The following is a 19,827-nucleotide window of genomic DNA, read 5'->3' as shown; positions in this document are numbered from 1 at the left end:
ATAATATATATATTATCTTTTTAATTTTTCTTTTCTTTTATTTATTAATAATCTTTATATTTTTAAATGAATTATATAATTTTAATAATAAAAATATATTTTGAAGATTTAAAAACCATTAAATTTGTTAATAATATTTATTATTCAAATCACATAATAATAAGTTTAAAATAAAAAAATAAAAGTCACATACTTAGGATTTATTCATATATGAATAAACTATAACAAAAATTATTTTTTTTCTTTACATTCAAATCATACTAAAAAAAAAAAAATAAATAAATCATTTACAAAATATGATATGTTCGAAAAGCCAAGTTGTGAGAGTTTTTTACACTAGGGATGGGAATTTCTTTCCCTCGTTAAGTAGCCTTAAATTCACACATTTAGTTTATATTCTCTATAAACCTGAAAGGATCATGTTCAAATCTACAAAGTATATTCTTGTAAATAGTAAATATTTTTAATCAACATCTATAGATATTAACAATGATTTTTTTAATTAATTAAAAGAATATAAAAAACTATATATACAATTTGCCAACTAATAGAAGTATGTCCCACACCAAAAGTTTGAAAGTTAAAAATTTTTAAGAACATAACTTTAATAATAAAGTATATATATTTATTATTATTATAATTGAAAATTGATTTTTTTAAATAATTGTATCATATAAATTTTAAATGAAAAAAATATTTTATGTGACTTATGGGTGCTGACTAGGAGTCCTTTATGGAGCCCCTACTGATCCACTACAACAACTCTATGAACCCGAGCACCTCCTGCGCTTCCTCACTTTTTCGGGTAGCCTCCGCTGGCCCCCCAACACACACACACACCTCTCTTCCTCATATGTAAATTAAAGTTCCCAAATGGTAGAATACATATTTAGTCGCTTTCTAATATAGTCGATCTCGTCCCTTTAATCACTCTAATATGATTTGTCGCTCAAAAAGTCTCAGATTTTTAATTTTTAATAAATATAAATCCTCTCTCAATATAATTTGACATTTCTCAAAAAATTAAAAATCTGAGGACTCCTAGGGAACAAATTATATTAGAGAGCCAGAGTGCAGATCGAGTATATTAGAGAACTAACAGTGATTCTACCTAAATTAAAAGCCTAGCTCATTTCTCTTCTCTTCAAGCCCCTAACCCTATATAGAAATGAACCTTCTCTCTTTAACCTTCCACCACCGCATCCCCATAACCCTATATGAAATGAACTTTGTTTCTCTCACCTTCCGCCGTCGAGCCATCATTCTTGTCTTCAATGGCTTCAGATTGGCCTCCTGCCCCTCCAGTTACATCCTATCTTTTTTGCAAATTGGTGGTGGAGCCGTTTTGAATCAAAAGATCCCCAAAATGGGTTCCCTCTTTCAAGCCATTGTTTCATAGCTGTTGTTTTTGGTGCGGGAACTTTGATGGCCGTTAGGAATATTGAGACTGTTCCTTGCACGGAACAGTCTCGTTTCCTTCTCATTTCTCCTATCTTGGAGCGTCTACTAGGTGACCTTGGGTGTCAACATATCAAGGAGACTGAATCCAACTCCATTATCCCGGAGAATGATATCCGAACTATTATAATTCATCGCATATATGATAATATCATGAGAGCACTTAATCGGAGTTTTCTATTGAAAAAGTCTACAAAATTATAGACCTTCCATTCGAAGGAGCTTGAATGGGAAGTCACTGTGCTAAAGAAGAAGGATGTCAATGCCGAGTGCTTTCCCAGTGGGTATATTTTCGTTAACACGGGGGTGCTGCATAATTACTGTGGGAAGGCTACGATCATAGCTCATGAGGTTTTTTTTCTCTTTTCTTTTTATTGTTCTTTATTGGCATTTATCTTTGGTTGATGTAGATTACGCATGTGGTACCGCGGCATGGTGTAGAGACTAATAAGATATACGTGTGAGATAGCCATTCTTCTCATGTCTTCTACCATTGTTGATTGTTTCACCATGGTTTACAATTCCTGTGGTTGTTTGCTCATATCCTTAGCTTTGGATGATGAGGTATTTGGAGAGGAGGTATACTTTCTAAACTTTCCATATAATTGATTCTCGTTGTTTTGCTTTCCACGCATATTTTCTAAACCATTAACATGCTTATAATTATGTAGACTATATATATGTGTTTCCTGCATTGTTCAGAATGATCTTGTTTGTATGTGTTTTCTGCAGTTTTAATAGGCTATTTAGTCTTTCTATTATAGTCAATCTGTTCCTTTAGTCCCTATATTATAATTTGTCTATTGTCAGTCTGTCTATTCTTAGGTTTGAAAAATGTATGTTCCTTCCTCAGACTACAGTTTCTTTTTCTGTCCAAGACGCTGATGTGGCACAAATCGCTTCTAAAATAATAATAATAATAAAAAGGGCGCTGAGTTAAATAAGATATTAATTTTAGATGGAAAAAGAGACGGCCATTTAAGGGAGGACTGGCATTTTTCAAACGTGAAAATAAAGGAACTGACAACGGACAAATTATAATAGGGGGACTAAAAAGGCATGTTGATTATAATAGAGGGATTAAATAAGATATTAAGCCTTTCCTGTATTGTTCTGAATGTGTGTTTCCTGCATTGTTATGTTTAATTAAATATACTTTTGTTTGTATGTTTCCTATATTGTTCTGAATGATCTTGTTGGTACCACATGCATGCATGTGTTTTTAGGTAATGAAGTTTAAAGGTCACTTTATTGTGGGGTTTTCCTATATTGTTCTGAATGATCTTGTTAGTTTTCCTTATAGTATTATTACATAAGCACCAGCAATAGTCCAAAAAGGACTTCATAAATGTTATTTCAATTTTCCTATTTTGGAATAACAGGAATTCTCCCACTTCTTTGAGGTTACATAAAACAAATATGTGGGATATTTTTTATAATATGAAATTAGGGACACTTTTTATAGAACAAAACCATGAGACCTGATGTAGAAAGGCCAAATAAAAACAATTTGTCACATGAGCTTGATCTTGTTTGGCAGGAATGACGCAGAGGTTGATTATATCAGCTTCATGTTGATGGCGTTTGTGGAATACTCACCTCGTGACGTTCCGAAGATGTTTGAGATGCTTGACACATAGAAAGAACAAAAATAGAGTAACATGACTATGTTCCTTGCTGACTGTTGTCAACTCATCCTTTAGCCTAGGAAAGGAGGAGGTTGTTGTCATAGCCATTGGTGATGAGCAAGGCTATGGCTTTGTAAGAATGATGACCGTCGAGCTGTAGTCTCGCCTGGCATTGGTATCAATTCAGTTTGCTTTTAATACAAGTACAATGAGAACTGTAATAAAAAGTTCAAAACACACACAGTCACAACCATTAGGTTAGGCTCTGAGGATGGTATTTTTAGTTCTTTTCTAGTCAAAGTACTACAGTCTTTATGTAGGTAAAATATGTTAAATCAAAATATCTTACATGGAATGAAATTATCTCATTGCTAACACAATTTCTTTGGGAAAAAAAACTTTCTTCTTGTTTCAAGGAATCTCTACTTATATTTATGTTGTAGTTCTTGAGAAAAATATATATAAATGTTGATTGTGTTAGGGAGGAGCTGGAGATTGCTTGGCATATGTTAGGCTCTAAGATCACCAAGGATCCTCTTTGCCCTTATATTTTCATTACATTTAAATATAAAGATATACACATGAAGATATAAACGTAAAGATATTAAGAATTACTTAGGATTTCTTGAATGAATTTGTAATATAGTTTGAAATTTACATATTGGGTATGATAAAGGTCTAAGAGAATGAATCAGTTTTTTTTTATTAATTTTTTATTTTAATAATCACTTCTATACATGTGATGTTTTTAAATTTTATAAAATATAATTTTTAATTTAAATTGTTATATAAGATTTAAGTGAGTTTTGCATTTAAATTTATATTCTAATTCAAGTAAAAGAAATAATATATATTATAACATCATGGTGTTCATGGAAAGTTTGACAAACGTTGCATCTTTATAGGAATTAATTTTTTATAATGATTGTCCTTACAAGTATTTGTTCCTTTCATTTATCCCGTCAATATATATGTATTTTCTTTTTGTATGTTTATTGTCCATTAATGAATTCTAGACATCTCAAAAACTAAACTCTTTTTTTTTATTGCTATTAAGAAATGTCTGGATCTAGAAATTCATTTCGTACAATTGAACCTTTTCAAATTGTTTCTTTTTAAGAACCAAAAAAATTTGTGCCAAAATCACAGATGCCAAGAAGAACAAAAGACCTTGAATGCGTAATGGATCTTGAAGCACTATTTCTGCATCTCCCTGACCAAAGCCCCCCACATTTGGATTACTTGTTAATGGTTGATCAAGCTTGATGGATTCACCCTCTGAAACAAGAAGTTCTGGTCCTCGAGGTATAATATCAACCACCTGATGTCCGTCCAATGCATCAATTATAGTTATTTCATATCCCCCCTTTTCTTTACGTACTATTTTGCTTACTATACCTGCTGATGTAGCATTATAGACTAAAGGTGGTAACTGGGCGGGGCGGGGGCGGGGATGCCCCTCCCCGTCCCCGTCCCCGTCAATGGCGGGGACGGGGATTCCCCATCCCCGATTCCCCGACGGTGGGAATTCTCTTCCCCATCCCCATCCCCGCGGGGATTCCCTCTCCATGGGGATCCCCACGGGGATTCTCTAGTTATAAAAATATTATTACATATTGGAACATAAAAACAACTCAACATAAATATATACATAAAATTATGATAAGATCAAAACTACTTAACATAGGGCTCTTATATCTAATTTTAATTGTTATTAGTTTAAAATAAATAGTTTATGTGATTAGCGCAATTAAATTAAAATTAGAGTTTTTTATATTATCACCTATGCCATTGAATTTTTTAATGTTGGAAAAATTATACATACATATACACACATTAAAAAATTTACCTCATCCTCGCCCCCATGGGGGAGGGATTCGGGGAATCCCCATCCCCGTCGGGTCGGGTCCCCACGGGGATCTGGGATTCCTCCTCCCCAGCCCATGCCCAGCCCATGCCACCCCTATTATAGACTGTATTGTTACTTTTGCTTCCATCAGGATAAATCTGTCCCCTTCCTCTGTTCCCACCTACATATATAGGATATTTTAAAAAGTGAACGTCTTTTTTCGTAGCAGGGTCGGGGGAAAGAATAGGAAAGACGATTTCACTATATTTCTGACCAGGAGCGGGACCTATCACAAGAATATTTTTTTATAGAAAATAATAAAAAGTATTATTTACATAAACACTTCTTCCAAGTGAGACAAATAAATATCTTTTACTCTATTTACATCCACACAAATCATAGATTATGTGTTAGGTTGTAAATTCATTGAATATTTATAATGTGTTACTATATTTTGTAGGTACTTATAATAGATAATTTATATTTATATTTATGCATTATCTATTATGATAATAAAATAATTTATGAATAAAAATGTTAAATTGACTGATTAAAAGAAATATTAAAAGAAATCACACAAAAGTGTTGTTGTTTTTATTTTTTTATTTTTATGCTTTATTTTTCATGATTTTGTTTTCATTGTGTGTGTTGTTGAACTGTCTGGAGGAACATCCATGAATGAAGTTTTATAATATTATTTTTTTGTTTATGTTTGGAAGCAAATGAGCTTCATTGGTAGGAATGTCAATGAGCCCCGATCCCGACGGGGCACCCGATTCCCTCCCCGTCGGGCCGAGATCAAAAATTTTTTTGGGGGTTGGCGGCTTGGTCCAGGGCAAGAAAAAAATTTCCTGTCGAGGACGGGGCCTGGTCCGGGCCCAGGGAATATCTTCCCCGCCCCGGCCCAGAAATATTAAATATTTAAGTTAAATATTATATATATGTTATATTTTATGTTATAAATATCTAAATAAAAATTGAAAAAACCCATATATTTATTTAATTAGTAAATTATTAATAAATAAATGAACATTAGTATAAAAATTAAATAAAATCCTAAACTTATATTAACTATATTGCATTTTTTAAATTTTCTTAAAATTTTCAAATAAATTATTAAATTACTAAATAAAGAGTTAGAGATTAAAATTTAGACGGTGAGTTCCATGGATTAAAAAAAAATTTAGTTATTTTTTTTAAGTTGAAAACATATTTATATTAAAAAAATATACCCTTTTGAAGATAATATACTTGATATATTAATATTAAACAATTGAATAGATCAGTGGAACCATCCATGATCTGATTATATTAATTAATTATAAATTATAATTGAATTAGGGATTGTGCGATTAAGAGATGAGATTGGATAATAGAAAGTCTCGTGAATAAAAAAAAGTTATGTATTTATCTTTTTAAAAAAATTTTAAAAATTTATTTAGATCAATTAAGCAATAGAAAAGATTAGCAATTTAGCATTTCAAAGCCAATAAAGCAATACCCTAGATAAAATTATGAATAGACCGGATAAGTGATCAATAAAAATAACTGCTTATTTTTTCAATAACCAATAATTTAAAATTTTATTATAAAAATCAAATAAACCAAACAAAATAAAAAAAAAAAGATGTAGTCTCTTTCCACTGTGATTTTCACGGAATCAAGTTTGTGGTGGGATCACTACTAGCTTATAACAATACATGTATACATACAATAATGGGTAACAACTTAGAATAATAAGTATAGACGTATAATATAGGATGTAATACTCTAAAAGGAAAAGCCAAATAATGAACAAAAACTTAAATAACTAAGTGACAACTCAAAATAATAAGTAAGAATGCCAAATAATAAATAGAAACTTAAATAACAAGCCGCAACTCAAAATAATAAGTAGGAATGCCAAATAATAAACAGAATGTTAAATAACTAATTGTCAACTCAAAATAATAAGCAGTGCTACAATAATCATTTAAGCTTATTATTTTGAGTTAGGGTTTAGTTATTTCAGTTTTTGTTTATTATTTTCCTTTTCCAAATAATAAACAAAAACTATAATAAACAGGAACGATTACGAACATTTTGGCTCATGAACGTCTCGGCTCAAATGCAGTCCTAATCTCTGTCATTTGCTCATTTTGTTTATCTTTAGTATATGTCTGTTTATCCACATTTAAATTTTTTTTTATTGTTTTTAAATTAAAATTATTACGTATTATGAAAATATTTTTTAAAAATAATTAGAAGAATTTTCTAAATTCTAAACATTTATTTTTTTAAATGTATTCATATTAGTTCTTAATTTTGCAACCATCAAACTATAAAATAGAATATTTTTGAAGTTTTGATAAAAATAGCAAATAAAGTTAGTATCTAGCATGGCAATGCATGTAAAAACAATAACACAATGAACATGATACATTCATCATAACACTCATAATATATAGAATATATTTTTTTTTCTCATTTAAAATATTAAGTGAACACATATTTATATCATAATGGTATTATTAAGCAAAAGGATTTTTTTTATATGCATATTAATAAAATTAAAAGAAAAGGTTAAAAATTGTTGGGTTTATTTGTAAAACTTTTAGAAAAAGGTTATTCAATTTGACAATGTTTTACTTTAACTGGTTATAGAATCCGTTGGAGAGCATGTAAATTAATATTTTAATTTAATAATCGGGGCAGTGGAATCTCCGAATCCAAAAAAATTCCAGCGGGGACAGGGACCGAAAAAAAAATCCTAGTATTCGGGTACGAGGCCGGGGTTGGGGATGAGAATAGAAATTCAGGCCCCAAGAATTAAGAACCCAAGAATGAAACCTTAGATTTAAGCATCCAAGCAACACTAGATTGGTCATAGGGTTGGCTCAACGCTAGGTTTCAAGGTCCCCAATGAATTCCCAAAGGTTGCAACTTCACTCTAAACCAAAGAATCCAAAGAAATAACCAACCGGTGCTATGGTAACTCCGAAAACAAGGAGGAAGAAAGTTCAAGGATTCCACTAGATGGGAGGAATACAAATCAAAGCAAACACTCCTCTCAAGTTCCACCAACAATAAACAAGATGAAGAACAATGATCAAGCTCTAATTTAAACTCACAATCCAACCCTAGCTCCATTCATCCATACAGTGAAGAAGGAGAGAATGAGAGCTTACCTTGAGCAAAGATGGATTAATCTTCAAGCAACACTAGCAAGACCAAAAGATCAACCAAACCAAACCCTTAATCTCCAAAGAATAGCAAGGGATGAGAGGAGGAGAGGATGAGTAAGTTAGGAAGAAGAAACCCCAAGCAAAAGACACTAAAAAAGAGCTTAAAAAGGCCTCACACGTGCATGCGTGGCCTGGTGCCCGACCTGCGTAGGAGGCTGCACACCCCCACCAAGATGTGCGACATTAGTGTGACACACCCACCAGAACACGGTGTGCAGTCTGGTGCGTGGCCACATAGGAGGCCGCACAACCCCCAAGTGAGGTTGTGCGTCCTGTACACAGACCACACATAGTTTCTAGACTCCGGCTACATGCTCCACACCCTCCGAAAAGCTCGGTAAGCCACACCGAGGTAAATAAAAAAAAATTCGACTAAAACATTCTAGTCAACACACAAGAAAAAGCCAAAACACTACACTCTACACAAGAAAGAAAACCCTAAATACCACACTTTTGAAACCTTAAATGATTAAAATTTTGATTTGTGATTGATTTTTTTTTAGCCAATCAATTCTATCATTGGCCAAGAAAGAATAAAGTACCCCCACAATGATCTCAACTGCAATGGACAATGATTAAAAATATTAATTCTTACTCTATTATAATACTTTAAACATATAAAAAAGAATAAATCAGATTCATTTTCTTTCCATATTCTTTGAAACTATCAATTGGAAGCTTAACCATAATGGGCATTGGTTATTTAATTAGATTTATCTTTAGAGGTGCATAAAAATTATTTATTAATCTATATATTTTTCATTATGAATTATTAATTAATGTTTTTAAAATATGAAATAGTCTGGGGAAACTATTTAATTTTTAACTAGTGTCAAGTTATTGGTAGCCCGTGGTAAAGACATAATTCGAGTGGTGGGCAAGACGCATGATTGATTTTTTTGTGCCGAAGTACTGCATCATTAATGTTTATCATTGTTGTATCATTCTCCTTCAAGATTACATAGCATTGGGAATATATTAACTTGGTTTTGGTCCTTAAAAAAATCATCTAGGCTTATATGTGGCATGACTTTTTATCACCCCATGTAATCCTTGATCGAGTTAATAAATTTTTAGGTGGTTGATAAGTCATCGTAATTGGTGCGTCACTTTGTATTTATCGCGCCCTTGACAATCCTCTTATGGGTGACACTTGTCGTTTTTGTCAAAAAAAAAACTAATTTAAAAAATCTTAAATTATTAATAAAAAATATATTTTTTGACAAATATCACATAAATTTTTAAGGGTGTGCGCACAACTTCAAATGAAAACATGTGATTGTACATCCTCATTTGGTGACAAGAGGTGTGGTCTGTAAGCCTAAACATCTAGTCTCAAAATTCAAATTTTCTCCACAAAGAATAGACCAAAGATTATGATTGCAATCTTTACCTCACATTAAAGGAAATTTTGTACTTAATGCAATCAAAAGAAACATAACAGAGCTAATAGCAAGTATTTATTTACACAACACCATTTGTCAATCCTAGTTCACAAATACAAATATACACTACTATATATTTATGATTTCAAGTACAAATAAAATTAAAGTTTAAGATTCTAACCTTGATAATTTTGTACTTAATGCAATCAAAAAGAAACATAATGAGCTAATAGCAAGTATTTATTTACACAACACCATTTGTCAATCCTAGTTCACAGATACAAATATACACCACTATATATTTATGATTTCAAGTACAAATAAAATTAAAGTTTAAGATTCTAACCTTGATAATTGCATAATGCTTCCAACTTGTAATACCAAAATATTGAACTCCAAATAATAACACGATCTTTTAGACTTTTTCCATCTGATCAGAAGAAAGAAACTTAAATTAAACCACAATTATATATTGTTAGTTCCGGAGGGGTAGGTGTGTGTAAAGTAAATGCTCAATCTCACAAATAAAAAAGAACACCCTCTTAAGATTGCCCGATGGCCACTCTCCTCAACCCTCACCAAAGGGTCTTTCACTCATGGCTCATCCTTAATCTTCAAGCGGGTATCTTATATAAACGCACCTCACTCTAATGGATCCTCCTCTTTCGATTTCTGCTGCCCTAACTTGAACACCTACCAAAGTTAGATGTTGCACACCTACTTGCAACACTGTCCACCTTACTGAACATGACTGAGTTCTAGCCCAATTGCAACCAAACTTGCGACACCTTCAACTCTCCCGATTCTTTCGAGTCCAAAACCGTAGTAGTTGACTCGTCCTGAGCTCCTCCTGTTTACAACCGCTTCTTTCCTTACATCATTTCAGCAAGCCTCTCTCTCGAGGATCGCACCCACCAAAGCGCGAACAACCATTTCACCAAAGAAGATTCCAAAAGATCTCTCGATCTTTTTCCAAACTTGGTCCAAGTTTGGTCTTCCCATATGATCTTTGTTTGAATCATGGATATATTGTTACTAAATTTGATTTCTCTCATATCCAAGTTTAGTCTTTAATATCTTCCAAGCATGACCTCAATCATCCATGCTTGGGTCTTCAAATCTTCAATCAATCCTCAATCAATCTTCAATTAATCTTCAATCAAATCTCACCATATATGATTGTGTCCTTGAATAGCTCCGCCCATAAATAGTTTAGATCTTTCCTTCATTATATTGCTAATTATGGTCTTGAGAATCATATTGGCTTGCCCTTGCCTTTCTTAGTTTTGTGTCTTCAAATAACTTGACACCAAACTAAGCTTCATGCAATCTTTATGATGATTTTTATTCTTACCAACAATAGATTATTCCTCTCTTTTAGAAATAAATCTCTCATAAAAGGAGTTTACTAAAGATATAATTCATCATCTTGGATCTTACCAAAGATAGATAAAATCATACCTAAGATAAATCTGCTCTTAGAGAGATCCTTTTACCTTGATACTCTTTCCAAAAATAGTTATTCTTCATATGAACCATTGAGAGGAATTTCTCTAAACATAGTCTCCTATCATGATCTTCTAATCCTTATATCTTCATGTGCCATGTCACCATGTGTTAGCCACATCCTCATCCTTGTCACCACTTCTTTTGTCAAGTCATCACTACCACATCATCTCTCTTTGTCATGTCATCTCTTGGCTTGTCACATAATACCAATCCAAGTCTTTAGACTGCTATATATATATATATATATATATAAGTTTGCATAAACTAAAATAAATAAATAATATATAGACACCACTCACCTATTTGAATAAGTTGGTCATTTTAAATTGTAACCTTCTTTCTTTCAAGTTAAAAAAATCATCTATAATTGAATCATCATCAAACAATTGTGCAATTTCTTTTTCAATGTATGTAATCAAATAACTCCCCAAATAATCATCTTACATTTTATTTTGAAGTTTTGTTTTCACAATTTTTATAGTAGAAAATGCACGCTTAGTAGTAGCTGTAGAAATAGGAATAGTCAACACGAGTCGAACTAATTTATCAACCAGATGGTAAATGTTTGATTTTCTGATCTTCATCGATCACGGGCATAATCGAGTTTGAAGACAAAGTTTCTACAAAAGCTAAGTCTTGAGCAAATATCGAGATCAAAAATGTTCTAATTGATATCTCAAATGCAATTTCTCTTGTTCTAAAAAGTCTTCAAGATAAAAATTTCTCACAAGCTTACATATATTATCAATATTGAATGATTTGTAGTCATTTAGAAGATCCAAAGTAGAACAGATCACAAGCAATTCTACCATATCTTCTTTAAACTTTTCATTCATTTCTTGTAGTTGAGAATCAATTGTTACATAAAATATATCAACACGAAAATGATGTTCCATTGTAATTGTATCCTTTTGAAGACGAGATCGACCTCGACCTAAAGTATAAGGAACACCCATGTCAAGAACATCTATTCCATGCTTTTGACATAAAAGAGTTTATTTTTTCAAACAAAAGACCCCATTCATCTTCTCTTAATCTTTGAATTAATATTTTTGTTGAAGAGAAAAGATAATGGCATTTATAATATCTTGATACTTCTATTGCAAAGCTTGACAAAGACCATGAGTAACTTCGAGTTTTCAATCATAAGATGCAAAATGAACACAAATTCAAAGAGGTAAAGCATCATGTGCATCATGCATCTCCCGTTGAGTGTAGGTTACTCCATAAGATATTATGTTCTTTAATACTATGCAAGTAGCTTCAAACATAATTCTCAAACTTCAAAGAGAGCTCAAATGAGAACCCCATCTAGTATCCCCAGCCCGTTTTAAACTGCCTATTTGATTCAAACCTTTACCAGTTTCTAGTGCATCAATAGAAAGAAGTCTTTCAATTTCAGCCGATTGGCTAGCTTACAGCCCTGGTCAGTTAACTTAGATTGATGGATTGGAATGAACTCTAGAATCTTTGCTACTAAAACCAATTGAAGGTGATGAGCAAAACAATGTATATAATGCGCTAAGGATACTCATTAGAGATAAGAGATTGCAACCCAGACCACTCCCCACGCATATTACTAGATCTATCATATCCCTGGCCATGAATATCTCATACATTGAGATTGTGTCAAAGAAAGAACACTAAAATCTTCAAAGTTGGTGAGGTGGTGTTAGAAACATGAACCAAATATGCTCCTTCACAAATTCAGCTTTATTAACAAATCTCAAGGTAATGGTCATTTGCTCCCTTTTTGGATTCATCTCTTGCTTCATCAATAATGATACAAAATTTTGAATCACCAATTTCCTCACGAATGGTGCATCTTATTTTGCTTGCAAAAACATGCAATATCTCTTTTTGAACACTATGGGGAGGTGTAAGATGCATTTTTGAGGGCATTATCTAATACAACAGATGCCACACATTCATGATAAGATGCCAACAACTTTATCAATTCAAGAAAATTGTCTCGATTTGTTGGTCTGAGGCGTTCATTAGTGGCCTTTTAGCTGCATGCTTGGAATGTGAGCCATCTAACAGCATCTATTGAAGTCTTTAATATCAATCATGTTGTTGGAAACTTGTTTGCGAGTTTGCTTCTCCATAGCGTGGGGAATATGTTTGCTTGGTTCATTATATCACGAGATTGCATGATAGCTTTCTTATACAAAATTTGTATCCTTTCCAATATGAGATAAAAAAAACACAATTTTCACCATCATTAACTTTTTTCCATGATTGAAATCCATCAATTGTAAATGCTCATGATCTAATATGCCCAGTTGGCTTATTAAAGAAGTAACAAGGAAGCATCTTTGCTTGGAGAGTATTCCAACCATTCGGGGAATATAAAGCATGAAGCTTGGAAATGATGATGAAGTTTCTCGTCTGAAGGATAGTTTGACATTATATGTTGAAAAGGGACCGAGCTTTGATGTATCGCTTGAATTTCATCTTGTTGGTGGATTGGATAACTCAAATTGGTGGGCGTTTTCCGGGATCACGTTCAAAAGAATCTAGGTCATCTTCTTTTTCAGCTAATCGAGGAGCTTTAGTCGATAATTCTTCTTCATGCACAATAATTTCACTTGAAGACTCAATTAAATTTAATGGAGTAGATGAACTACTAGAGAGCTTCTTTTTCTTAGAATCAATTGTTTAATTCTTCATTTGAGACAATCTAAATTAATTAATATAGAAATTGATTAGATAAATATTATAATTAAAGATTACAAGGAAATATGTTAGAAAATACATAATTAACAAAATATAAGAACAAAGCACCCTAAGCAAATTCACTAATAGTGCATTTGTTTCAAGGAATTTGGATATCCATGTAACTCAAAATTCTTGGGATTTTAAATTCAAGTGTTTGTTTGAGGGTAATTTGTTTTTCAAGGGATTCTTAAATCCCATAACAAAGGGATTTTGCTTTTCTTAAAATCCCTCACATGATGAGCACGTGAGGGATTCACAATTTCTCATCCGAAGATGGGCGAAGATGATGAAACTTTTACGATTTTTGAAATCCTTCTCTCTAACGTCGTCTGACCACGACACCAGCGCATCTATAGCGCTAGCGGGCGACGGCAGCTAACCTTAGCGCGATGCAACTCGAACGCCCGGCCTTGCTCAATTTCAGTTTGGTTGCAACTCAGGCGTCGATGCGGATCCGAACTCCATTCGCGACTTCTTACCATCTTTGCTTCTCCAAAACCAACACTGTGGTTGCGATCCACTTTCGATAGTTTGGAAAAGGTCAATTTTTGCTTTTTGTATTCTTGTTCATGGTATTTTTGAGTGTGTTTACTTGTGAACTAATGCTACTACCCGTGAGCCTTGTGCTTTTTAACTAATTGAGATGCCAAAGGAAAGCAACTTTGTCTTCTTGATTTATAGGAGTAGAGCCTTTTCTTCTATCTTCTCCTTTGCTGGTGCTTGCTTTTCTTTATGTTAATATTTTTATGTATTGTCTATATTTGTGTCTTTTTTCTTTGTTTGGTTCTTTCGGAGGTCATTATATGTTTTATAATGTTTTTGTAAAAGTTTTTTTTGTTTAATTGCTCTTTTTAAAGCTGTTCAGTTGTTGAATAGTTTCGTATTTATTGTCGTTGCAATGATTTTCTTGATTTTTATTCTATTTCAAGTGAAGTGCAAGCACTATTTCTCATTGCTTATCTTGATTCATTGTGGAAATCCTTGTTCTTTCCTTCTTCTTCTTTATATATGTTTATGTTTATCACTTGATGGATATTAGGGATGAAAAATGATTTAGTGGAAGAAAAGCAAATTCATAAGTATATATATATATATATATATATATGACTGCTTCAATTTGTCAATGTTTTAAGTGTTAGATTTGCTAGCTTTGTTTCTCCAATAAATTCTTGGGGTGGTGGACTATGTCCCATTGCCTAATCTTTGCTTTTTCCTCGACTTCTATTCTGGTGGGAGTAAAGAATTAGAATTATCAACCATTGCTATCTTGCTTCATCTGTGAATAACCTTTTCTCTTCCCCATGTTTTATGGTTATCACCTAATATTTTTGTTACCCTACTGTTTTCAAATGTTTTTAGTCTTAAATTTGCCAGCTTCATATCTCAGGTAATTTTTTGGGATTGTTGGGGCACTGTAATGTTTTTTAACAAGGTTTAACCTTGGCTTTGGAAGAGTCCTTTCCAACTAGCAATGAGGCCTTCTACATGAAGCCTATAGATCATGTTTTTTGTGTGTGTATTAGTTTCCATAAAACCCTCTTTTCTTTACTTTTGGAAAATTTTACAGTTAATTAGCTGAAACATTTCATGCTAATGTAGGTAGGCACTTGATCTTTATTTCTTTGAAAAAGATTGAAAAGATCACTTAATTTCGAGAATGTATTGAATTAGGAAGCAAGAACCTGAGTAGAATATTTCAGCCCACTCAAATTGATTCATGGGATACCACTTTGAGTAGAAAGATGGTGCATATATCTTGCAAGGTCACCTTTGACAACCTTCCCATTGGTGTTGTGAAACTCTTCATAAATTCATACGCAACTAAACTAAGACAATCCCTTGCTGAGTTTGTAATTAAATCTAGGCGTAGGAAATTTAGATTAGGAACTACATGATTGAGTACGTTATTATGAGAACACAGGGCACAGATTTGGGCCTACTTTCTCTTGAATATTTTATCATTTCTGTCCTTTGGATTGGTGAATGCAAAATGATTTGCTAATACATTGATGTTTCATTCAGGAGTTTGAAATTTGAATTTATGTTTTTATATTTTATATTTTTAATGCATATGTCCTCTTTGCTTTTTATAGAGTAAGTCATTTTTACTTTACATAGCACACTTACTTAAGAATTAGAACTTTGCTGATGTTCATCTTTTCTTGTACTTGCTTGTTTAGTTTGTGTAAGTTTCCACTTCCCTTACTCTTGCATATAACCCAGGTAGACCATTTTACCTTACATAGCACATTTACATGTATACTTATATTGTGTGACTATTTTTCTTACCCATCTTGATGTCATTAATTTTAAGGGAATGCTCTTATTCGACTTCCACATTTTGCTTTCGAGACTAGTGCTTTCCACATGCTTATCTTTTTTATACAACAATATTAGAATACTTCTTATCTGCCATTTTTAATTCTCTCTCCAACCATTCAAAATCTCATTTTCATTTCCATGAACACTTTAAGAAAGACATCATGGTAAAAAGTCATATCACATATATTCTAAGTTGTCTTGTTCCCCTTTGACAACATTGTAGAACATCGGACATTTATAAAAATCCTTTGGATAGCAGGATGCATTCTTTCACACTACCATTTTTCTTTTCCAATGGTTAGCTTTGATGAACATAGTGCATATTTATGGTTAACAATCTCGTGCATTAATGCCTTCACATTCAGGAAACTCTCACTAGTTTTGCATTAATTCTCACCTATTTGGATTCAATATCTATAAGGCCTTCATGATTGTTCATGTATTTTCTAGTCACAAACCAGTTTTTATTGGTGTGCTTGTAGTGATATTTGCATGCTTTTTAAAGGAAATATCATCTATATTCTTATAAACAACAATATCTTCAATTGCATTTTTTTTAACCAAACAATATCTTGAACTACATGTATTTTTACTACTTGTAGATGGATGGACATGATAGAGAGATAACTTTTTAATGCTGCTCGCATTTACAATTCTTCTTTCGCCACTTTTGCAGTCACATTACTTTTGCGTAGTAAACGTCGTAGAATTTGTAGAGAACCTTCTCATGCTCGATCAGAGATTAGAGAAAAATATTTATCGAGACTAATTGATGGAAATGACACAACTAGTATCAACATGGTCCGTATGAATAAATCAACATTCTTCAATCTTTTGCTCAATAATGAGGGCGAAAAACCTTTTGAGAGACACATTGCATCACCATCGAGAGAGCAATTATTGATGTTCTTACACACCATAGGACATAATCAATGTAACCGTGTCATCACACACAACTTCCTCAGATCAAGTGAGACTGTTAGCAAGTATTTCAATCATATTCTATACGCAATCGGTCAATTATGTGATGAATATGTGCTTCCACCTAGTACACAAACTCCAGCATATATAGCATCGAGATCCACACTATATCCTTATTTCAAGGTATTAGATAAATTTTTACTCAAATAGATTTATTATCTTATAACTAGTTCTTAGTTATAATTTGTTAATCATAGGATTGTATTGGAGCTTTAGATGGAACCCATATCCATGCTTTTGTTCCAGCATCTGAAGTTGCAGCATTTCGTGGGCGAAAACCATATCCCACACAAAATGTTCTTGCTGATGTTGACTTTAACTTACGTTTTACATATGTTCTTGCTGGATGGGAAGGATCAGCACATGATGCTCTAGTTTTATGTGATGCACTCGAGAGACCAAATGGCCTATCAGTCCCTGAAGGTATCGATTTGTTTAGATTATAGTTTAGAATGAAAGAATAACCTGAACATTATAATCTTGTTAACCATCATTTTTCCTTTTTGTTAAGGAAATATTACTTGGTTGATGCTGGATATGCAATGAGACCGGGATTTATATCCCCCTATAGGGGTGTTAGATACCATCTCAAAGAGTTTGACTCACGGACACCAACAAACCATAAAGAACTTTTTAACCTTTGTCACTCATCAGCTCGTACCACTATTGAACGAGCTTTTGGTTCTCTTAAGGGACGATTCAAAGGTTTATCGTCAAGACCATTCTTTCCATTTAAAACTCAAGCTGAATTGGTTTTGGCGGCATACATATTGCATAATTATATTATAAGTGGAGGAGAAGATATTTTAATACCTTCTGAGGAAGAATGGATACCCCAACAACCACAATCAGAACGTAACATAAGAGAACAAAGGGAAGAGGCCCAAGAATTGGTGGCACCTCAAGAACGGATTGCATGTGATATGTGGTCTAATAATTAGATAATGACTCATTAATGTTTTTATGTTTCCCTATAGACCATGACCAATGATGTTAGTTTTTGCTTATTTGTTTCAAGTTATGGCTTCTACTTGATGCATTTTTTTTTGCTTCTATGAAACAAATTTATAATTGTTATCATTTATCATATGCTATTACTTAAAAAAAATTAATTGTGTATGTGCCAATAATAGAATGGACAATATAGGGATGTCAGAAAATAACCAAATGTCTTCAATGAGAACACCACTAAAAGAACTGGTGGTAATAAAAGATGGGCCGCTGCCGCAAGTCGTTTTTTCATAAGATTCATGGCATCTCAAGTGGAGCAAGGCTTCAAAGTCGACAAGGGATTTAAACCCCAAGCATTTCATGCTGCAATTATTGCAATAAAGAATGGGTTTGGAGTTAAGGTTACTGAAGCAAATGTGACTAACCACTTGAGAACAATTCGTAAACTATGGGCAAGAATTAATAAACTGAAAGAGTTAAGTGGAATGGGATGGGATAATAGACTGAAGATGATTATTATGGGAGAATCAGAATTCAGGAACTATGTACAGGTAATAATTCATTTGTTATTTATTTCTATTTATGTTGTTGAATTAATTATATTGAATGAAAATGATATTTATTTAAACTATCACTTAACTTGTTTCTATATCGTAGGCTCATCCACAGGACGAGCCATACTTAAACAAACCAATTGAGGATCATGACTTGCTCGAGATTATTTGTGGTAACGATTAAGCAACTGGACACCATGCTGTTCAATTTGGAGATGATATTGGTACACATATGGATGACAACATCGATTCCAGCATCCATCTCAAACCGATGGCCTTGATGACATGTTTTTGAGGAGACGCGATTGTCATATGTATACACCACCAACCATCCATAACCAATCAGAGAGTACAGAACTCAGGGGAGCATCTTCCACCCAGTCAAGAGGGAAAAGCAAAAATGGTCTCGAGTTGAAGCAATACAAGAGATGAATAACACCATTAAGAAGGCATTTAGTGAAAAGAAGTCTATTAGAGATTTGGATTTTGCAAAAGAATTGATTGGTGAATGTGTGAGCGAAAGCATATGGGTACTCTAGTCGGGATATCATCAGGGGCTTATGATTGGTTAATGGCCGGCGATAGTAGAGCTATGGGTTTTCTTGGCAAAAGATGAAGAATTAAAGGAAGTATTTAGGCGAAGGATTTCTTTGAATCAATTCACGATCAATCGAGAATTTCGAGTGAGTGAAACCATAGAAGAATGTAAGAGGTAAGTAATTATATTCATGTCATTATTTATATATTATTATCAATAAATAGCTCATGAAAATAAAATCTAAAATTTTACATATGTGCAGGTTGTTCCTTGCATCCTAAGAAACCTATTTGATAAACCATCTACCTTGTTACTTCAGGTGTTGAAGTGCCTATTATGTACTGGTTTTATGCAAACTTTGAAGCACTAGATATATGTAATGGTTTTATGCAAACTATGAAGCACTAGATATATATAATGGTTTTATATGTTATGTTCTTATATTGCAACAATAGCAACATGATCCCTGGGGTTTTATATGTTATGTTCCTTCTTGAATTCATTGAATTTGAATGGAAGTATGGGTATGAGAATTAATTAATGTAGCCTTTTTTTTTAGTAACAATTACTAAAATTTAAATTTCATATATGTATATATATAAACTAATTCAGTTTGATGCAGAGGCTTGAGCTTTTGGTTGCATGACATACCTGGCATTGGTTTCAGATCAGATAATGAACCCTTCAAGGTATACATATATAATCTG

General features: G+C 32.9%; 2 protein-coding genes across 2 annotated transcripts; both read left to right on the top strand.

Moving 5' to 3' along the window:
- The first annotated feature begins 2,975 nt into the window (after positions 1-2,975).
- Positions 2,976-18,018, top strand: LOC120270230. Its single transcript, XM_039277254.1, has 4 exons — positions 2,976-3,076; positions 3,162-3,219; positions 17,275-17,510; positions 17,589-18,018. Exons 1-4 carry the CDS (start codon positions 2,976-2,978, stop codon positions 18,016-18,018), a joined length of 825 nt encoding a protein of 274 aa, XP_039133188.1.
- A 309-nt stretch (positions 18,019-18,327) lies between these two features.
- On the top strand, positions 18,328-18,766 carry LOC120270229. Its single transcript, XM_039277253.1, has 2 exons — positions 18,328-18,579; positions 18,686-18,766. Exons 1-2 carry the CDS (start codon positions 18,328-18,330, stop codon positions 18,764-18,766), a joined length of 333 nt encoding a protein of 110 aa, XP_039133187.1.
- Positions 18,767-19,827: the final 1,061 nt, after the last annotated feature.

The sequence above is a fragment of the Dioscorea cayenensis genome, chromosome 10, assembly GCF_009730915.1.
Source record: "Dioscorea cayenensis subsp. rotundata cultivar TDr96_F1 chromosome 10, TDr96_F1_v2_PseudoChromosome.rev07_lg8_w22 25.fasta, whole genome shotgun sequence".
NCBI classification, from domain to species: domain Eukaryota; kingdom Viridiplantae; phylum Streptophyta; class Magnoliopsida; order Dioscoreales; family Dioscoreaceae; genus Dioscorea; species Dioscorea cayenensis.
The sequence above is the reverse complement of the archived record's forward strand: the minus strand, read 5'-3'. Positions and strand labels throughout refer to the sequence as shown.

What these genes read in the sequence shown, in the direction of transcription:
- LOC120270230 (XM_039277254.1), top strand. Translation starts at nt 2,976, where the DNA reads ATGAGCTTGATCTTGTTTGGCAGGAATGACGCAGAGGTTGATTATATC. An exon ending in ATGAGCAAGGCTATGGCTTT is followed by an intron (nt 3,220 to 17,274) that starts GTAAGAATGATG and finishes TGTTAATCATAG; the next exon opens with GATTGTATTGGAGCTTTAGA. An exon ending in GTCCCTGAAGGTATCGATTT is followed by an intron (nt 17,511 to 17,588) that starts GTTTAGATTATA and finishes CTTTTTGTTAAG; the next exon opens with GAAATATTACTTGGTTGATG.
- LOC120270229 (XM_039277253.1), top strand. Translation starts at nt 18,328, where the DNA reads ATGGCATCTCAAGTGGAGCAAGGCTTCAAAGTCGACAAGGGATTTAAA. An exon ending in AATTCAGGAACTATGTACAG is followed by an intron (nt 18,580 to 18,685) that starts GTAATAATTCAT and finishes TCTATATCGTAG; the next exon opens with GCTCATCCACAGGACGAGCC.